Source organism: Alternaria incomplexa (assembly GCF_024043165.1).
Source record: "Alternaria incomplexa strain BMP 0042 chromosome Unknown scaffold_7, whole genome shotgun sequence".
In the NCBI taxonomy this organism is placed as follows: domain Eukaryota; kingdom Fungi; phylum Ascomycota; class Dothideomycetes; order Pleosporales; family Pleosporaceae; genus Alternaria; species Alternaria incomplexa.
This window is the reverse complement of record NW_026249856.1, coordinates 412,103-424,791: the sequence shown is the minus strand read 5'-3', so window position 1 is coordinate 424,791 and position 12,689 is coordinate 412,103. Positions and strand designations below refer to the sequence as shown.

General features: G+C 52.2%; 5 protein-coding genes across 5 annotated transcripts; 1 reads left to right on the top strand and 4 right to left on the bottom strand.

Moving 5' to 3' along the window:
• Positions 1–27: 27 nt before the first annotated feature.
• J4E90_005326 (uncharacterized protein) lies at positions 28–587 on the bottom strand (the record flags this gene model as incomplete). Its single annotated transcript, XM_051434880.1, has 2 exons — positions 28–455; positions 506–587. The coding sequence occupies 2 exons, from the start codon at positions 585–587 to the stop codon at positions 28–30; spliced, it is 510 nt and encodes a 169-aa protein (XP_051290904.1).
• Positions 588–2,829: 2,242 nt separating this feature from the next.
• Positions 2,830–3,630, bottom strand: J4E90_005325 (uncharacterized protein; the record flags this gene model as incomplete). Its single annotated transcript, XM_051434879.1, has 1 exon — positions 2,830–3,630. One exon carries the CDS (start codon positions 3,628–3,630, stop codon positions 2,830–2,832), a length of 801 nt encoding a protein of 266 aa, XP_051290903.1.
• Positions 3,631–5,600: 1,970 nt separating this feature from the next.
• On the bottom strand, positions 5,601–7,211 carry J4E90_005324 (uncharacterized protein; the record flags this gene model as incomplete). Its single annotated transcript, XM_051434878.1, has 2 exons — positions 5,601–6,200; positions 6,255–7,211. 2 exons carry the CDS (start codon positions 7,209–7,211, stop codon positions 5,601–5,603), a joined length of 1,557 nt encoding a protein of 518 aa, XP_051290902.1.
• A 1,422-nt stretch (positions 7,212–8,633) lies between these two features.
• On the top strand, positions 8,634–9,812 carry J4E90_005323 (uncharacterized protein; the record flags this gene model as incomplete). Its single annotated transcript, XM_051434877.1, has 5 exons — positions 8,634–8,721; positions 8,772–8,828; positions 8,888–9,334; positions 9,386–9,627; positions 9,681–9,812. 5 exons carry the CDS (start codon positions 8,634–8,636, stop codon positions 9,810–9,812), a joined length of 966 nt encoding a protein of 321 aa, XP_051290901.1.
• Positions 9,813–10,355: 543 nt separating this feature from the next.
• Positions 10,356–11,927, bottom strand: J4E90_005322 (uncharacterized protein; the record flags this gene model as incomplete). Its single annotated transcript, XM_051434876.1, has 1 exon — positions 10,356–11,927. One exon carries the CDS (start codon positions 11,925–11,927, stop codon positions 10,356–10,358), a length of 1,572 nt encoding a protein of 523 aa, XP_051290900.1.
• Between the last annotated feature and the right edge of the window lie 762 nt (positions 11,928–12,689).

Below are 12,689 nucleotides of genomic sequence, written 5' to 3'. Positions count from 1 at the left end.
CACAGCACCAACGAAAAGGAGATGGACTTACAAATGCACCGTCTGCCAGTTTCCCTTATCCTGCAGCGCCGGCGGCGCCGTTACCTTCAGATCCGCCGGGTACGCAAAACTTTCTTCACTAAACCCATTATCCTGCACAAGATTCTCTTTTGTCAATTCCTTCACATCCACAATCTCCTTCTCCTTACTACCAGCCCAGTACACAGACACGCGCCCCGGATCGCCCTTCTCCACGCCACCGAAATTACCCCGACTGTGCCCGTTGCCGCCGAACATGAGTGTTATGGACGACCCGGCTGCAGCCGTTGCCATCGGGGCCGGCGCGTCGTGGTGGGGTGGCTTGCTACCTGGTTCTTGCGGGATCGTAGGAGTTAGGTATTGCGCTGGCGCGCGTTGGCGGGGGTGGCAGGCGTGCGTGTCGCCCTTTGAGGCTGCGGCGGGGAGATCCCATAGATCTGGCGTTGTCAGTAGGTGTGGTTGAGAGGAAAAAGAAGAATACACGCACATTCTATGCCTTCGTCTCTCCAATCGCCTGGGTTCTGCTTTGCGCGCGGCCAGCCGTGGCATAAGTTTGCGAAATAAGGCATGCTACAAGGGTATTAGACACAGCGCTTTCTCATCTCGTTTATGTGGTGGATTAGAAGTTATATACAGTGGATCGATCGTTCTAGGTGGCGTTTCAAGTGCTGCGGCTGCCATCTCCGCTTTTACACCGGTGTTGTTGTGGTTGGTGCAGTGCAGCCATGAGTGTGCGGCGGCTGTGGTGAGCAGCGTTATTGCTGTGGCTAGAGTGATCAGCTTCATGCTTCTTGGAGGGATGGAGTATTCGGTGAGAATGGGAATTTGCGAAGAAGGGAGACACTAGGGCTACGTAGATCTTGTACTCGAGATTTGGCAATGAAGTTTTGCTATAGAGCAACGGTTCTGCGAATTCAAGTATGTGGTATATGAGAACAGCATTGATAGGAACGTAGATGATTGTACAGATCATGACTGCGGTACTGACAATACACGCATTGCTATTGTTGATCATGAAATTGGTTAAAGGAAATACATCACAATAGCATTGTGCGTGGAGTTGCATGGGTAGGATCAACATTGAAGGAAATGGCATTGAGAAAGGACATGTCAACGACACACTAGTCGAACACTCAATGTTCGCTGGCAGCACATTGAAGCGCCGAAAGTGAGTATTCCAAACGACAATCATCAATCACATGATGCACCCATTGACGCCAAATTCTGAACAACAGAACCCTCTATCTCAAGCTCCATAAAATAATACTCCTACTCTTACAACTATCTCATTCTGCTTCAGGCCTCGGTTCCTTTAAAACTGCACTGTGTTCACATCTTCATATTCCAACCTTATGTCCTTCACGCCGCCAGCGGCCATTACGGTCTGTTTCCCAAGCGACACCAATGTCTTCCCAACGATCCTCTTCACAATAAACCAAGTGATGGAGCTCAACCCCACAGTCCAGTCTTTATAGAAGCGCAAAACGTGCATAACGTAAATATGCACAAAGTTGTCATTGACCTCTTCGCCAGACATAGCTTCGTATACAGCCTGCGCGATACGCATCATGACACGAGAAGTAATCTGAAAGCACAAAGTCTCAAGTGCAAACGCACCCCACCTCTTCAATAGCCTGGGTCCGGTGTCTCCCAACGCCTCGCGGAATGTGCGTCGGGGTTGGTATGCAGACTCGCGGTACGTGGTGTGCAAGCACTGTCTTCTCCTACGTCCAGAGTCTGTCGCGCTTGGAAACCATGTCGATGGCAAGAAGAGGGTTAATCCGGGGAAGGTGATGTTGATTGGGCCTATCGTTGCTGGAGCTTTTTGCTGGGCAATAGGCTCGCCGGGAAAAATTGAGAAGGTGGATGAGCGACGGTAAAGACCTTCCTCTGAATCACTCTCGTACGAAGTAGAGCGGAGTGTAGATTTCTCTAGTGTGAACATCATGTGCACGTAGGGGATCGCAAAGGTGAGTGCGAGGAGGAAGGGTAGGCGAACGGTGGTTTCGAAGAGGAAAAGGGTAACGATTATGGCTACTAGGATGTGGAGCTGATACTAGTTAGTGATGTGACTCTAATTATTCTGGTTGAGGGAATTTTTCTCACCGCATACGATCTGAAGAGTTGAGGCAAAGATTGTTGGCTGTCTTCGAACGCGCTCTTGCACTGCGATATTGAGTCCAGAGGTTCGCTCTCATGTCTCGAACCGCGGCTTTCGCTCGCAGAAATCTGGCTCGATGAATCGTCGGCGTCATAGTAACAAGCTTGATATAAGGAGGGTAGGTCCCGAGAATGGCTGATGCCTCCTAGTCTTTGCGGGCTGGAGTGCACTCGGTTGGGTGTATAATTATGCGATTGTAACGGCATGTTTCTAGATTCGTCGCAGGCGTCGTGCTATATTTCGGAAGATTAGAGAGGTTGTTTTAGCTGTGTGTAGCCTGGAGTGGGTGTGCTTGTGATGTTTGTAGTGGAGTAGAAAGCGGACAAAGAATCGCACTCAACGTCCCGATATGAAAGGCCGCACACGACAATGCAGACTGACGACAATGACTCAAAGAAGTACTCCTCATGGTCTGGAAAGATGCATGCATGGATGGGTTGCTCGATAGTGAGTTTGTTGGGTGTGTACGCAATCTGAATGAGCAGTTACGACTGCGAAAATCGGACCCGAAGTTGCAAGAATTGATGACGATGACCAGTTTGGGTATATAAGAGGATGTACAAGAGTGTTCGAGAAAACGCTATCATCGCGGTCGCTCGTAAAGTCCGTCGCCGTTCGCCATTACCGTGTCACCGCACACATTCCCGTCGTTAAACGCTTTCCCGCGCCTCGGTCTCCCATATCAGAAACTTCACATTATGCTCATAATCCTCATTGTTGTAGTAGTGACCACCGATAGCGTGATCTAAAAGTTCCCTCGCAAAGTAATCGTCTTGTCGTCTTATGAATTTGCAGAACTCTGCGTACTCCCTTCCCAGCACGAATTGAACAAAGCATTCATTCATGACGAATTTCGTGGCATGCGCAATGTCCTCGATGTCTCTCATAGATGGGCTGACGACTTGAGATAAGAAGGACGAGATCGCCGCAGTTGTTGCGGAGCCGCTCAGGGATGCAAGATAGGCGAAGACAGTCGTTATGCCACGCTCTCCGAACGACGACCGTATCCGGTCTTCGCGGTCTTGGCTCGTTCGGATTTCAGCCAGTACTATCAGAGTCCTGCTCCCCAGGCGTTCCACATCGATGTGATATGAGCCCTTTTTCTTGCAATCCGGACCGTTCCGCGCATGTGCGTTCACCCCCGCATCGTGAAAGTCGATTTTGAGGGCCGGGGTTGCGTTATTCGCTATCAGGTGCCGGTTGAGGTAAGCCACAAAGTGGTTGCGCAGGCTGTGCGTGGCCGTGGGGACTTTTTCGGATAGCACGGCAACTGCGTAGTCGTCTGTAGGGTTCGAGATGGTGGGAATGAAGGCTCGAGCTAGGTCCGTGCCCAAGCGATGCGCTAGTCGGTCGTCGCCAAATACATATTTCTGGTAGTCCTTGATGGAAAACGGAAATGCTGTCTCGTCGCGGCCGACGATGTTGTGCAGCGAGAAGACATCCTGAACCATTGAGACTCGAGGGATGCGAGACCCTAAAAGATGAAATTTCGTGGGTCAAAGAGAGTGCGCGAGCATTTTGAGGTCCGCTGGCCGTGTAGTTAGCGGCGACCACCGTCTGGATTTCGACCTGCCAAGAACGGGGCTGTGTAAATGTCACTCTTCTCGAAACCGCCCGTCTTTGACTAAAATGCCGCACAACACGTCATATGCTAGCCTCTCCGATGGACTTGGATTTATGGTAGGTTGAAGCTCCATGCTGATATTCGGATCGTTGCAGATCAATGCTGCCGACTGTGCGACGAGGGGCGAGTGCCGCGTGTCGCTCTTGCTCTTTCACATGTCACCCACTGAAAACTGTCTACAAGACTGAAAGTGCAGTGTGCGCGGTGGGAGCGAAGGCGACTGCCATCAAAAAGCGGTGTCTCCGAGCGCTAGATGACAGTGAGAAGTTTGGAAGCGCCGTCGGAACAGGAACCGCCAGACAGAATAGGTTAACAGGTGCGGAATGATTGTTGCGAAGAAGACGACAGAAGATGGCGGATAGAACGTCCCGTATAGCAGAGCATGTGCCATGTTGTACATATGCCACGGCAAGCTACAACCCAACAAGCAAGTGCGTGAAAGCTTATTCAAAAAGCACGATGCTTGGCAAATGCTTCACATGTATCCGCTCCACCCGTGGAACTCGAGGGCGTTGTCAATGTCAGTTGCCGATTGCCCAATGGCACTACTAGGATTGCTGAACGGAGCAACGCGCACCGATATCCGCTAGCGGGGTGCTTTCGTTCTCTCAAGGCGTGTCTGAGAGCTCCTCGGAACTGATGTCCAAGGAAACCATCGCCAACCACTTCACGCAATCCCACGTAACGCAATGGAAGATTCAGCATGGTTAAATTCCAGGCATCCCCTGAAACTCGGCCGTGATTGGTCTTGGGGTCTATGGGGTTAGACTTGACGAGAGATATAGCGTTGCCGGAGTTGGGGTAGTCTGTGCGAAAATGGCTCATCGACTGTGCAGCAAAGTCACGCTCACCGTTGAGAATTTTTGAACGGAAGCACGATGGACGATGCCACGAAGATGTTCAATCCGTACTCTCGAGAGGTTGTAATGCCGAATGAAGGGCGCTTCATGCTGGCGACACGTAGGTAAAGTAAAGCAGTGTGCTACGCTTCTCCCCACGTGTGGGGCGCGTGGGATGCGAGTATATGGGCGGATCGTGTACCACATCTACGAATTCAGGATCATGTAGACGGGACCCAACCTTGGGAACTTGGACCGATCATGTGCGCTCCTCACCGTTCAAATACACACTGGACGCCTAGGCATTTAGACCGCCCCTTACCTATGCTGCGAGCTACCAGGAGCGCCATACAGGGGCGCTCGCTTGCACTGTGGGTGATGGTTGTCGCTTGTCGAGAGACAACGATCGCACTCGGCTATACGGCAGCTGGCAGCATACAGGCTGCTGCTGCATTGGTTAGGCAGCTACTGCGCAAGGGTACTGGGTAGTTGAAGAAGTCTTATCGTGACCGCAATCACTGAGAGTGTCAGCAACACGCGAGTGGTGTGACTTTCATCCCAAACGCGCGATGCCGGCAGCGATATCGAATATCAGTGGCACCACCAGCTTCACGACTTTGAAAGGCGCAATCGTACTCGGAGACATGTATCAGATGAAGGCTGCAGATACAGACTATAGAGGCAACTGGCGCGTGGACATGAGACCGTGTCGAGCTACTGAGTCAGCCTGTTGATGACGGAGCGGAATCACGAATCGCTTTTTGCCAAGCTTCGGAAGTGGCCTTCCAAGGTTCGGAGCTTCCGACACGCGTCAGCTTGTGCTACCAACACTAACGCGCGCGGCGCGGACACATCACGCGTCAGCTCGGCTCGGCCCATCGCATGTAGTGACGATTGAACGGGTATTACTTCTAGTCTCCTATCTACTTCCAACATCCTCATCTTCGCAGTGGCCGACCTACTCGATCGCGATCTTCACCGAGATGGAACCCTTGGTCGTTTGCGCAACAATCAAGTCGTGGTCGTACGAAATGTCCTCCTTCACGGTGTCCACAAGCTTCGCCCTCGGAAGAACATTGAGGCACATGTACGCGCCCATAATGTACAGCTCACAGTACGCCAGTTGCTCACCAATACAGCTGCGGCTTCCCTTTCCGAACGCAATGAGCTTCTTCTGGAGCGCATAGTTTTGCGATCCATCTTCCAACAGCCAACGCTCGGGAAGGAACTCGTCAGGGTCGGGGAAAAGCTCCCTGTTCCAGTGGTTGATCATGGATGTCATACCGATAGGTGTACCCCTTGGAATCACCCAGTCAGACTTGCCATCAGCGGATACATAGTGCAGGTCCTCCTGGCGCGCGATTCTGGCAGATCGATGAGACACGCCGGGCATCATACGCAAACACTCTTGCAGAACAGCCCAGAAGTAAGGCACCTTCTCCAGCTCAACCCACTTCACAGTCTGTGTGTTGATACCAGCGGTAGCGAGATCAGCCATCAGTCTCTGGTAAATCTCCGGCTTTGCGAGATTCCAGTATGTGAAAACAGTAAGAATAGCCTGCGGTTGCTGTTAGCTCTGGCTCGTTGACGATAGCATTCATCGGGTACTTACAGCAGTAGTTTCGGTGCCCGCAAGCAGGAAGTTGAAGCCTTCACCGTTGTAGCGGAACTTCTCCTCCTCTGACATGGTCTTGTTCTTGCCCATGACCTCAGCGAAAACACGTCCATTCTCGGGGTTCTTCAAGGCCTGGCCAATGTACTGAGGAATGGTCACATTCATGACACGCATGACAGCCTTGATATCTTCACCGAGGTAATCGGCCATGAATGGCAGGACCTGAGCCATCTTTCTGCCCAACGCGTTGTGGCGCATCATATACGCACTCTTGAAGAACGACTTGACCCAGGTTGCGAAGTTCGGCTCCCAGCCTTCCTGAGCAACAAAGCCCATGGGCTCACCGAATGCGTACTGAGAGATGACATCGGCAGTATAGCAGTTGAACGCTTCCTTGACATCGAAAGCGGTCTTGCCGGCATAGGTGAGCATCTTGTCTGCCGTCATTACGGCAAATTCATGCACTTCGCCTTCGAGCTTCAACATCTGTTGGCGCGAAAAGAACTTGCTTAATGGAGCCTTGCGGGCACGGTGGAGGTCATGGTCGACAGTCGAAAATCCAGTTACCGAAACAGGTCCGGCTCCTCCAGTGTTCAATTGATGCTGCCACTTGTCGCGTGGACGTCCAGGACCGGCATAGATCTCATCCGTGAAGGCAGGGTCGGAGCAGTGTAGTTCGTCTGGGTTTATGCGTACGATGGGTCCATATTGCTCATGCATGCGGGCGATGACTTTTCCATAGCGTCCTCCAAGCCACCAGTCGTGGTACGCCTCGTACAGGTAGGTGGCAGCTGCGATCTTCGGGCCAGGGAATTTGGCGAGTGGATGGAAGGGCGAAATGTTGTATAATGCAATGGCAATTCTATAGCCGACCCAGAGTAGGACGAGCCAAGCCACCATCGCGAGTGAGAAAACTGACTTGGAGCCCTGGGAAAGGCCCGAATGGTCGTCCATGTTGGGGAGGTTTGGCAGTTTGGCGAGGCACAACTGCACAAAGGGGAGAACGTGATTGCATGGCGATGTTTCAGCGAGGGCAATGGTATATACCGGTGTGGTGTCTCTAGGCGACTGATAGCTCAACAGGGACGATCCTTTCTGCTTCCAATCGCTGGCTTTTGCAGTGCATCCGCACCTGGCGATAAAACGAGCATCGCATGTGCAGCGCCGAAGATGCTCCGTATCGACTCCACTAGGTTTTCATTCAGCGATCGACCATTGGTGCCCCAAGACCCTGGAGGACCATAGCGCCACGTGGAAAGGAAGTTAACACGCCCAAGTGGAGATGCGCGCTGTCCACAGCGGGAATACTGTCTCTTTTAGTTAAGCTGGTTTGGGACTCAAAATTCTTCACTATGAGACCCATGAGGATAAGAAAGGGACAACTTCGCCGATGTATGCGCACAGATGGCGCATTTAGGTCTAGGTACCCGAGGACCTGGGATAGGGCTGTAGAAAAGATCGGGGAACCTGCATTCTTCTATTTGTTTTCGAGAATTTGGTCGCCAGGCCTCCTGCCTCAGGCAGAATACGACTCAGGCCAGTCATGAACCCTGACAACACGTGTGGAGCCGAACATGAGGTCTCCTGCTTATCCCCTGCTTATTCATGCAGCCAATGACCCTCGAGTCGGAAAGTTGCGGCGTGCCGCCTGTCATAACGGCAAGCGGATGAGGCGCCCGGCAGTGGCCCTTGGCGCTGTGGGTCAATACCTGGCCTAGACTGTTTCACCGTCGGCGACTCTCCGCCGGCACGTTACCAGTTCTTTTCAAGCCTCAAGTCAGTCTCTTCGTTACGACTCACGCTGCATGATTGCTCGAGATTGATGGCGCTTCATTACGATCGTCACCTCGCGTAGGTCAACATTGCTGCATGCGTATCCGGGGAACGCGAACGCACATCCGGAGGGAATAGTTCAGGTGTTCGGCCAACGTTTGTGGCAATGATCCTTACGATCTCCACTGTTGAACGTTGACAGGCAAGGAACTCTTTTCGGTCCGCCGGGCTAGGCCCGCTAACCCAACGGGTATGCCATCATTACGAAAGCCAAAACAGTTTTGACGAAGACAGGAGACGGGAGACATGGATCAGGTTTTAACAATACACTGTTGCCCCGACTCATCGCCCCGACTTCATCTCTTCGTTCTTTCCCTTTCTCCAGTTCTCACGACAGGACCCACTCTTTTAGTACTCCGTTCATTACTTCGCATCTCTCCGGACTTCGAGTGATAGCTTTGGATCGGGGTCTTGCCTCCGCAGGTCAGGATGGTGGAAACAATCGATATAGCGATGGCCCGGAGCGGTCGCGACTCCATGATAGCGATGTCATGTCTGTGGCTGCTCTTCGCCTCAACTGTTGCCCTTCGATTCTATGGACGCATGCGTGGACCTGGACTCGCACTGGATGACATCTTCGCCGGTGTTGCGCTGCTCTTGTCGACAAGTACTATCGGCCTGAATGCCTACGGTATGCATCAACCTCGTGGATAGGCAGAACTCATATTAACATCCAAGCAGTCTTCACGATTGGCGTTGGTTACGACCTAGATCCTACCTCTGACAAATTCCCCAAGCGTAAGTCTGCTCTGGCGGCTATTACATCCGGTGGAGATGGTGAACTAACCACCTAATAGTGATGAACAACCTCCCGGTCGTCATGCAGATAACCTTTTCCTTCACTTTGATCTACATCTGGTGTCTTGCGGCTCTCAAGCTATCTCAACTAGCCCTCTACCACCGCGTCTTCCAACTGCAACTGCGCCTTGCAGTCTACATTACTGCCGGCATAGTCATTGCATGGGCTGTCATCTTCAACTTCGTCTTTATCTTCCTCTGCGACCCCATCTCCCAACAATGGACCCTTCAACGAGTTGGACACTGCATGGATCAGATCTTGTTGCTCAAGTGTCTGATTCTGACAAACATGGCGACCGATCTCATGATCGTAGTCATCCCAATCCATTGTGTATGGCAGTTGCAGATGCGAAAGACGGAAAAGTTTGCCGTGTTGGCTTGTTTCGGTTTGGGTCTCGCTTGCGTGGTTATCAGTATTGCGCGTTTCGTTCTCATCTTCACCGTCGGTAAGTACTCTCGATCTGACGAGAAAGAGAAACACCACTGATAGTTTGCAGATCTCATTAACAACCTCACTGGTACATCGGGCACCACATTCATGCTTTGCACCGTCGAGCTCATGCTGGCTGGTCTCTGTATCAACATTCCCATGCTGCGCCCCTTCTACCTCCAGTGGCGCAAGACGTACAAGAGCCAATCAGGAAGCCACAACCTCAGTGCGATCAAGCGGTCGAACACTGGTGGACTGGGGTCGCACCAGCAACCAAGGCCTGGGCACTACACCCAGTGGATGGAGTTGGTAAGTCTGATTCAATGTCTTGCGACACAGAATACAAGACTAATCAGATGCAGCACGACAAGGATCAAACAAACATCACCGTCACAGGCGACGATGCCAGCTCGGAACGAAAACTCACCGCACCAGAGCCACTGCCTTTCGACGCGATACAGATATCCAAGGATTTCAAGATTACCCGAACCTAAGTATAGAGTCGACTCAGCATCGCCATACCCGTATCAAGATAGGCAGTTGGGTCTCCGACGCGATCATGTGAAAGACGAAGCGTGGACCCAAAAGACAGCGGTATGCCCTATAGCGGCATTCACACTCGCCCGTCGCAACGTCGGTGATAGTCACTGCGCAGCTGCCCAGAGCCACGTCGAAAGATGTTGCAGAGAAAAAAGTTTTAGGACCTGGCAAATCCACCGCGCAAGGAAAATGGGACCATCCAGCAGCAATCCAGATTGCAGCACATGTACAATATAATGATATGAAGTCTAGTAATGCAAGAGACGAGAACAAAAGTCGTGAACATCGCTTCATGGGTGGCTAAGACAATATATCATACCGTGAACATCCCGCGGGCATCGCATCGTTCGTCTCTTTCCGCGCCCCATGCTGATCGCAGGGTCTCGCCCACGATAATGCACGATATGTAGATCAATTCGCGCGGAGTTCTCACCGACAATCAAGACCCATCAGCAGTTCGCGCATCACGCACGGTTTATAGGTTCGCCACCCACATCTCAAACGGCCCGCTGCGATGATGCGCTGTCTAATACGAAATCGCGAAAATCAACCTCCCCACTCCCCTCCGCGAATATACCGATAATCGGTCCTACGAAATCTTTGTCGCTCAGGTCCATTGTGGGTACTTGGGCAAACTCCTTGGGCTCTCCACTGTCGGCGCGGTAGGATAGCTTATAATCGGTCTCTGTGTAGTCGAATAGGAGCTGCAGAGACTGGGGTGCGGTGTCTAGTTCGGCGCTCTCTTCGCGATCGATGCCCTTTGCTTTGTTCAAGACGTGGAGTTGAATGGTAGGGGAGGAGCCGCTCTTCGAGGTCATGTAAGATAAAGAGAGGAAGCGATGTTCGTCTTTGTATACCGCTAGTCCTGCGGTGATCGGTGTGGAGCTGGGTGCGGGAGGTAGAAGAGTGACGCTGCTTCTTCCCTCCAGGTGACGTTGACGTTTACCAACAAATGACGGCGACGCATTAGCAGACTTCAGACCGTCTGGAGAAGCGGTGAGCGTGATTTGCCTGTCGCTGATCTTGTAGCGCGACAGCTCGGGGTCGTGGATGTAGAGGAAGTCAACGCCAGGTGCGGCGGTAAGTCTCCTCGATGGATCCGGTACAACACTCAAGTTCTCGATGTTCATCTTCGCGCGCTCGAAACTGAGCCAGCCATCATCACTCCACGTCCCTCTTGTAAGGAATGTTTCGCGTCCAAGTCCGTATAGATTGGGAGCGCCCATTCTAATTCCGAGACAAACACCCCACCATTGCCCTTCTTTGTCCTCGAAAGCCTCGCAATGACCTGTGGCTTGTACATACTCATCCGTTCCTGCAGCGCTCAATATGGGGTTCTTGGGCGATGCCTCCCATGGGCCTTCGAGACTCTTGCTTCGCGCCATGGTGACGCTGTGCCCCTCATGCGTACCTCCCTCCGCAATCATCAAGTAGTAGAACCCATCTCGGAAGTATATGTGTGGGCCCTCAGAATAGATACCACCGGTGCCATGCCACAGTTGCTTCTCCTCGCTCAACTTCTTCCCTGTCTTGACGTCGATTTCGAAGAGCGTGATCTTGGTTTCCGGACCTGGAGACTTGGAACCGCAGAGATACGCCTTCCCTGTGTTGGGGTCGAAGAACAGGCTGGGGTCGATGCCGTAGAATTCGAAGTAGACAGGGTCACTCCATTTGCTGGCAGGGATATCTGTGGTGGAGATGATGAAGTTCTGCAGCATACTTTCCTTGCTCTCTTCACCGTCATTCACCACGTTCGTGCACACGATGTAGAAGGTGCCATCGTGGAACCGTATGGTTGGTGCGTAGAGACCACCTGTTGCGTAAAGGTGATCCTCGTTGTCCAGACCGTGGACCAAGGTAGAGGACTTGGAGAAGCTCAGTTGTTCACGTCGGTTGATTGCATTGCCAATCTGGTGCCAGTGAATGAGATCCTGTGATGTATAGATTGGCAGACCAGGGAACAAATGGAACGTTGAGTTGACGAGGAAGTATGTGCCATCGACGAGGACCAGCGAGGGGTCTGGAGCAAAGCCTCCAATGATAGGATTGGTTGCCGTAGTGTCTTCCATGTTGGTGGTGGCGCTACTCCAGAATATGCTCTGAGATACGAACCAAGTTATCTACCCAGGAAGAGGGATCATAGACTATTCTTGGTGCGCGCGAAGGCGTATAACGTGCTAGTAGTCGTACGGTTGGCACAACGATATTATGCCCGCCGGGTAAATGCACACGATGGTCGCGTGAATGATCCTTGGCCCTACTGCGCCATCTCTTGTCGGTAACATGTCACGCTTCCGTCCAAGAGTGCATGAAACAAGCCTTGGAATGCGGAATTGCTTCTACGAAGGTATCTAGTGGTATGTATAAGCGTTGGCAGAAAGATGTACTTGCCGAGGTACGTTCGACATCTCTAGGGGGGTTTGTGTGCTTGAAGACTCATCAATGTGTCGTGAACATGATCGACATGCCGCAGTGAAAGGGTCCAGGACCCAGGTGGAAGGAACGACCCCGGGACAAATGAAACTCGAGTGTAAGGTGTGGCAATTCCCGAAGCTGTGGTGTCTAGACGCGCTCTTGGTAGCGCTGGTAGTCGCGCAAGCCATGAAGTGTCTGGGAGTTGGCTGGGCTGTCATCTGATCCGAGATGAGGATCCAATCAGAACATCGTCTACTAACTGCGTTGGGTGTAGCGACCGAGAACAGCCCCACATTCCGAGCATTGGCAACAAGACACCGGCAATACAGGGCGGCAATACTCACTGTCTCACGTCCAAACTCATTCAAAAGGCCTGATAAGGTTCATCTTTAGCCGGTACAACCCCATGGGGTTGC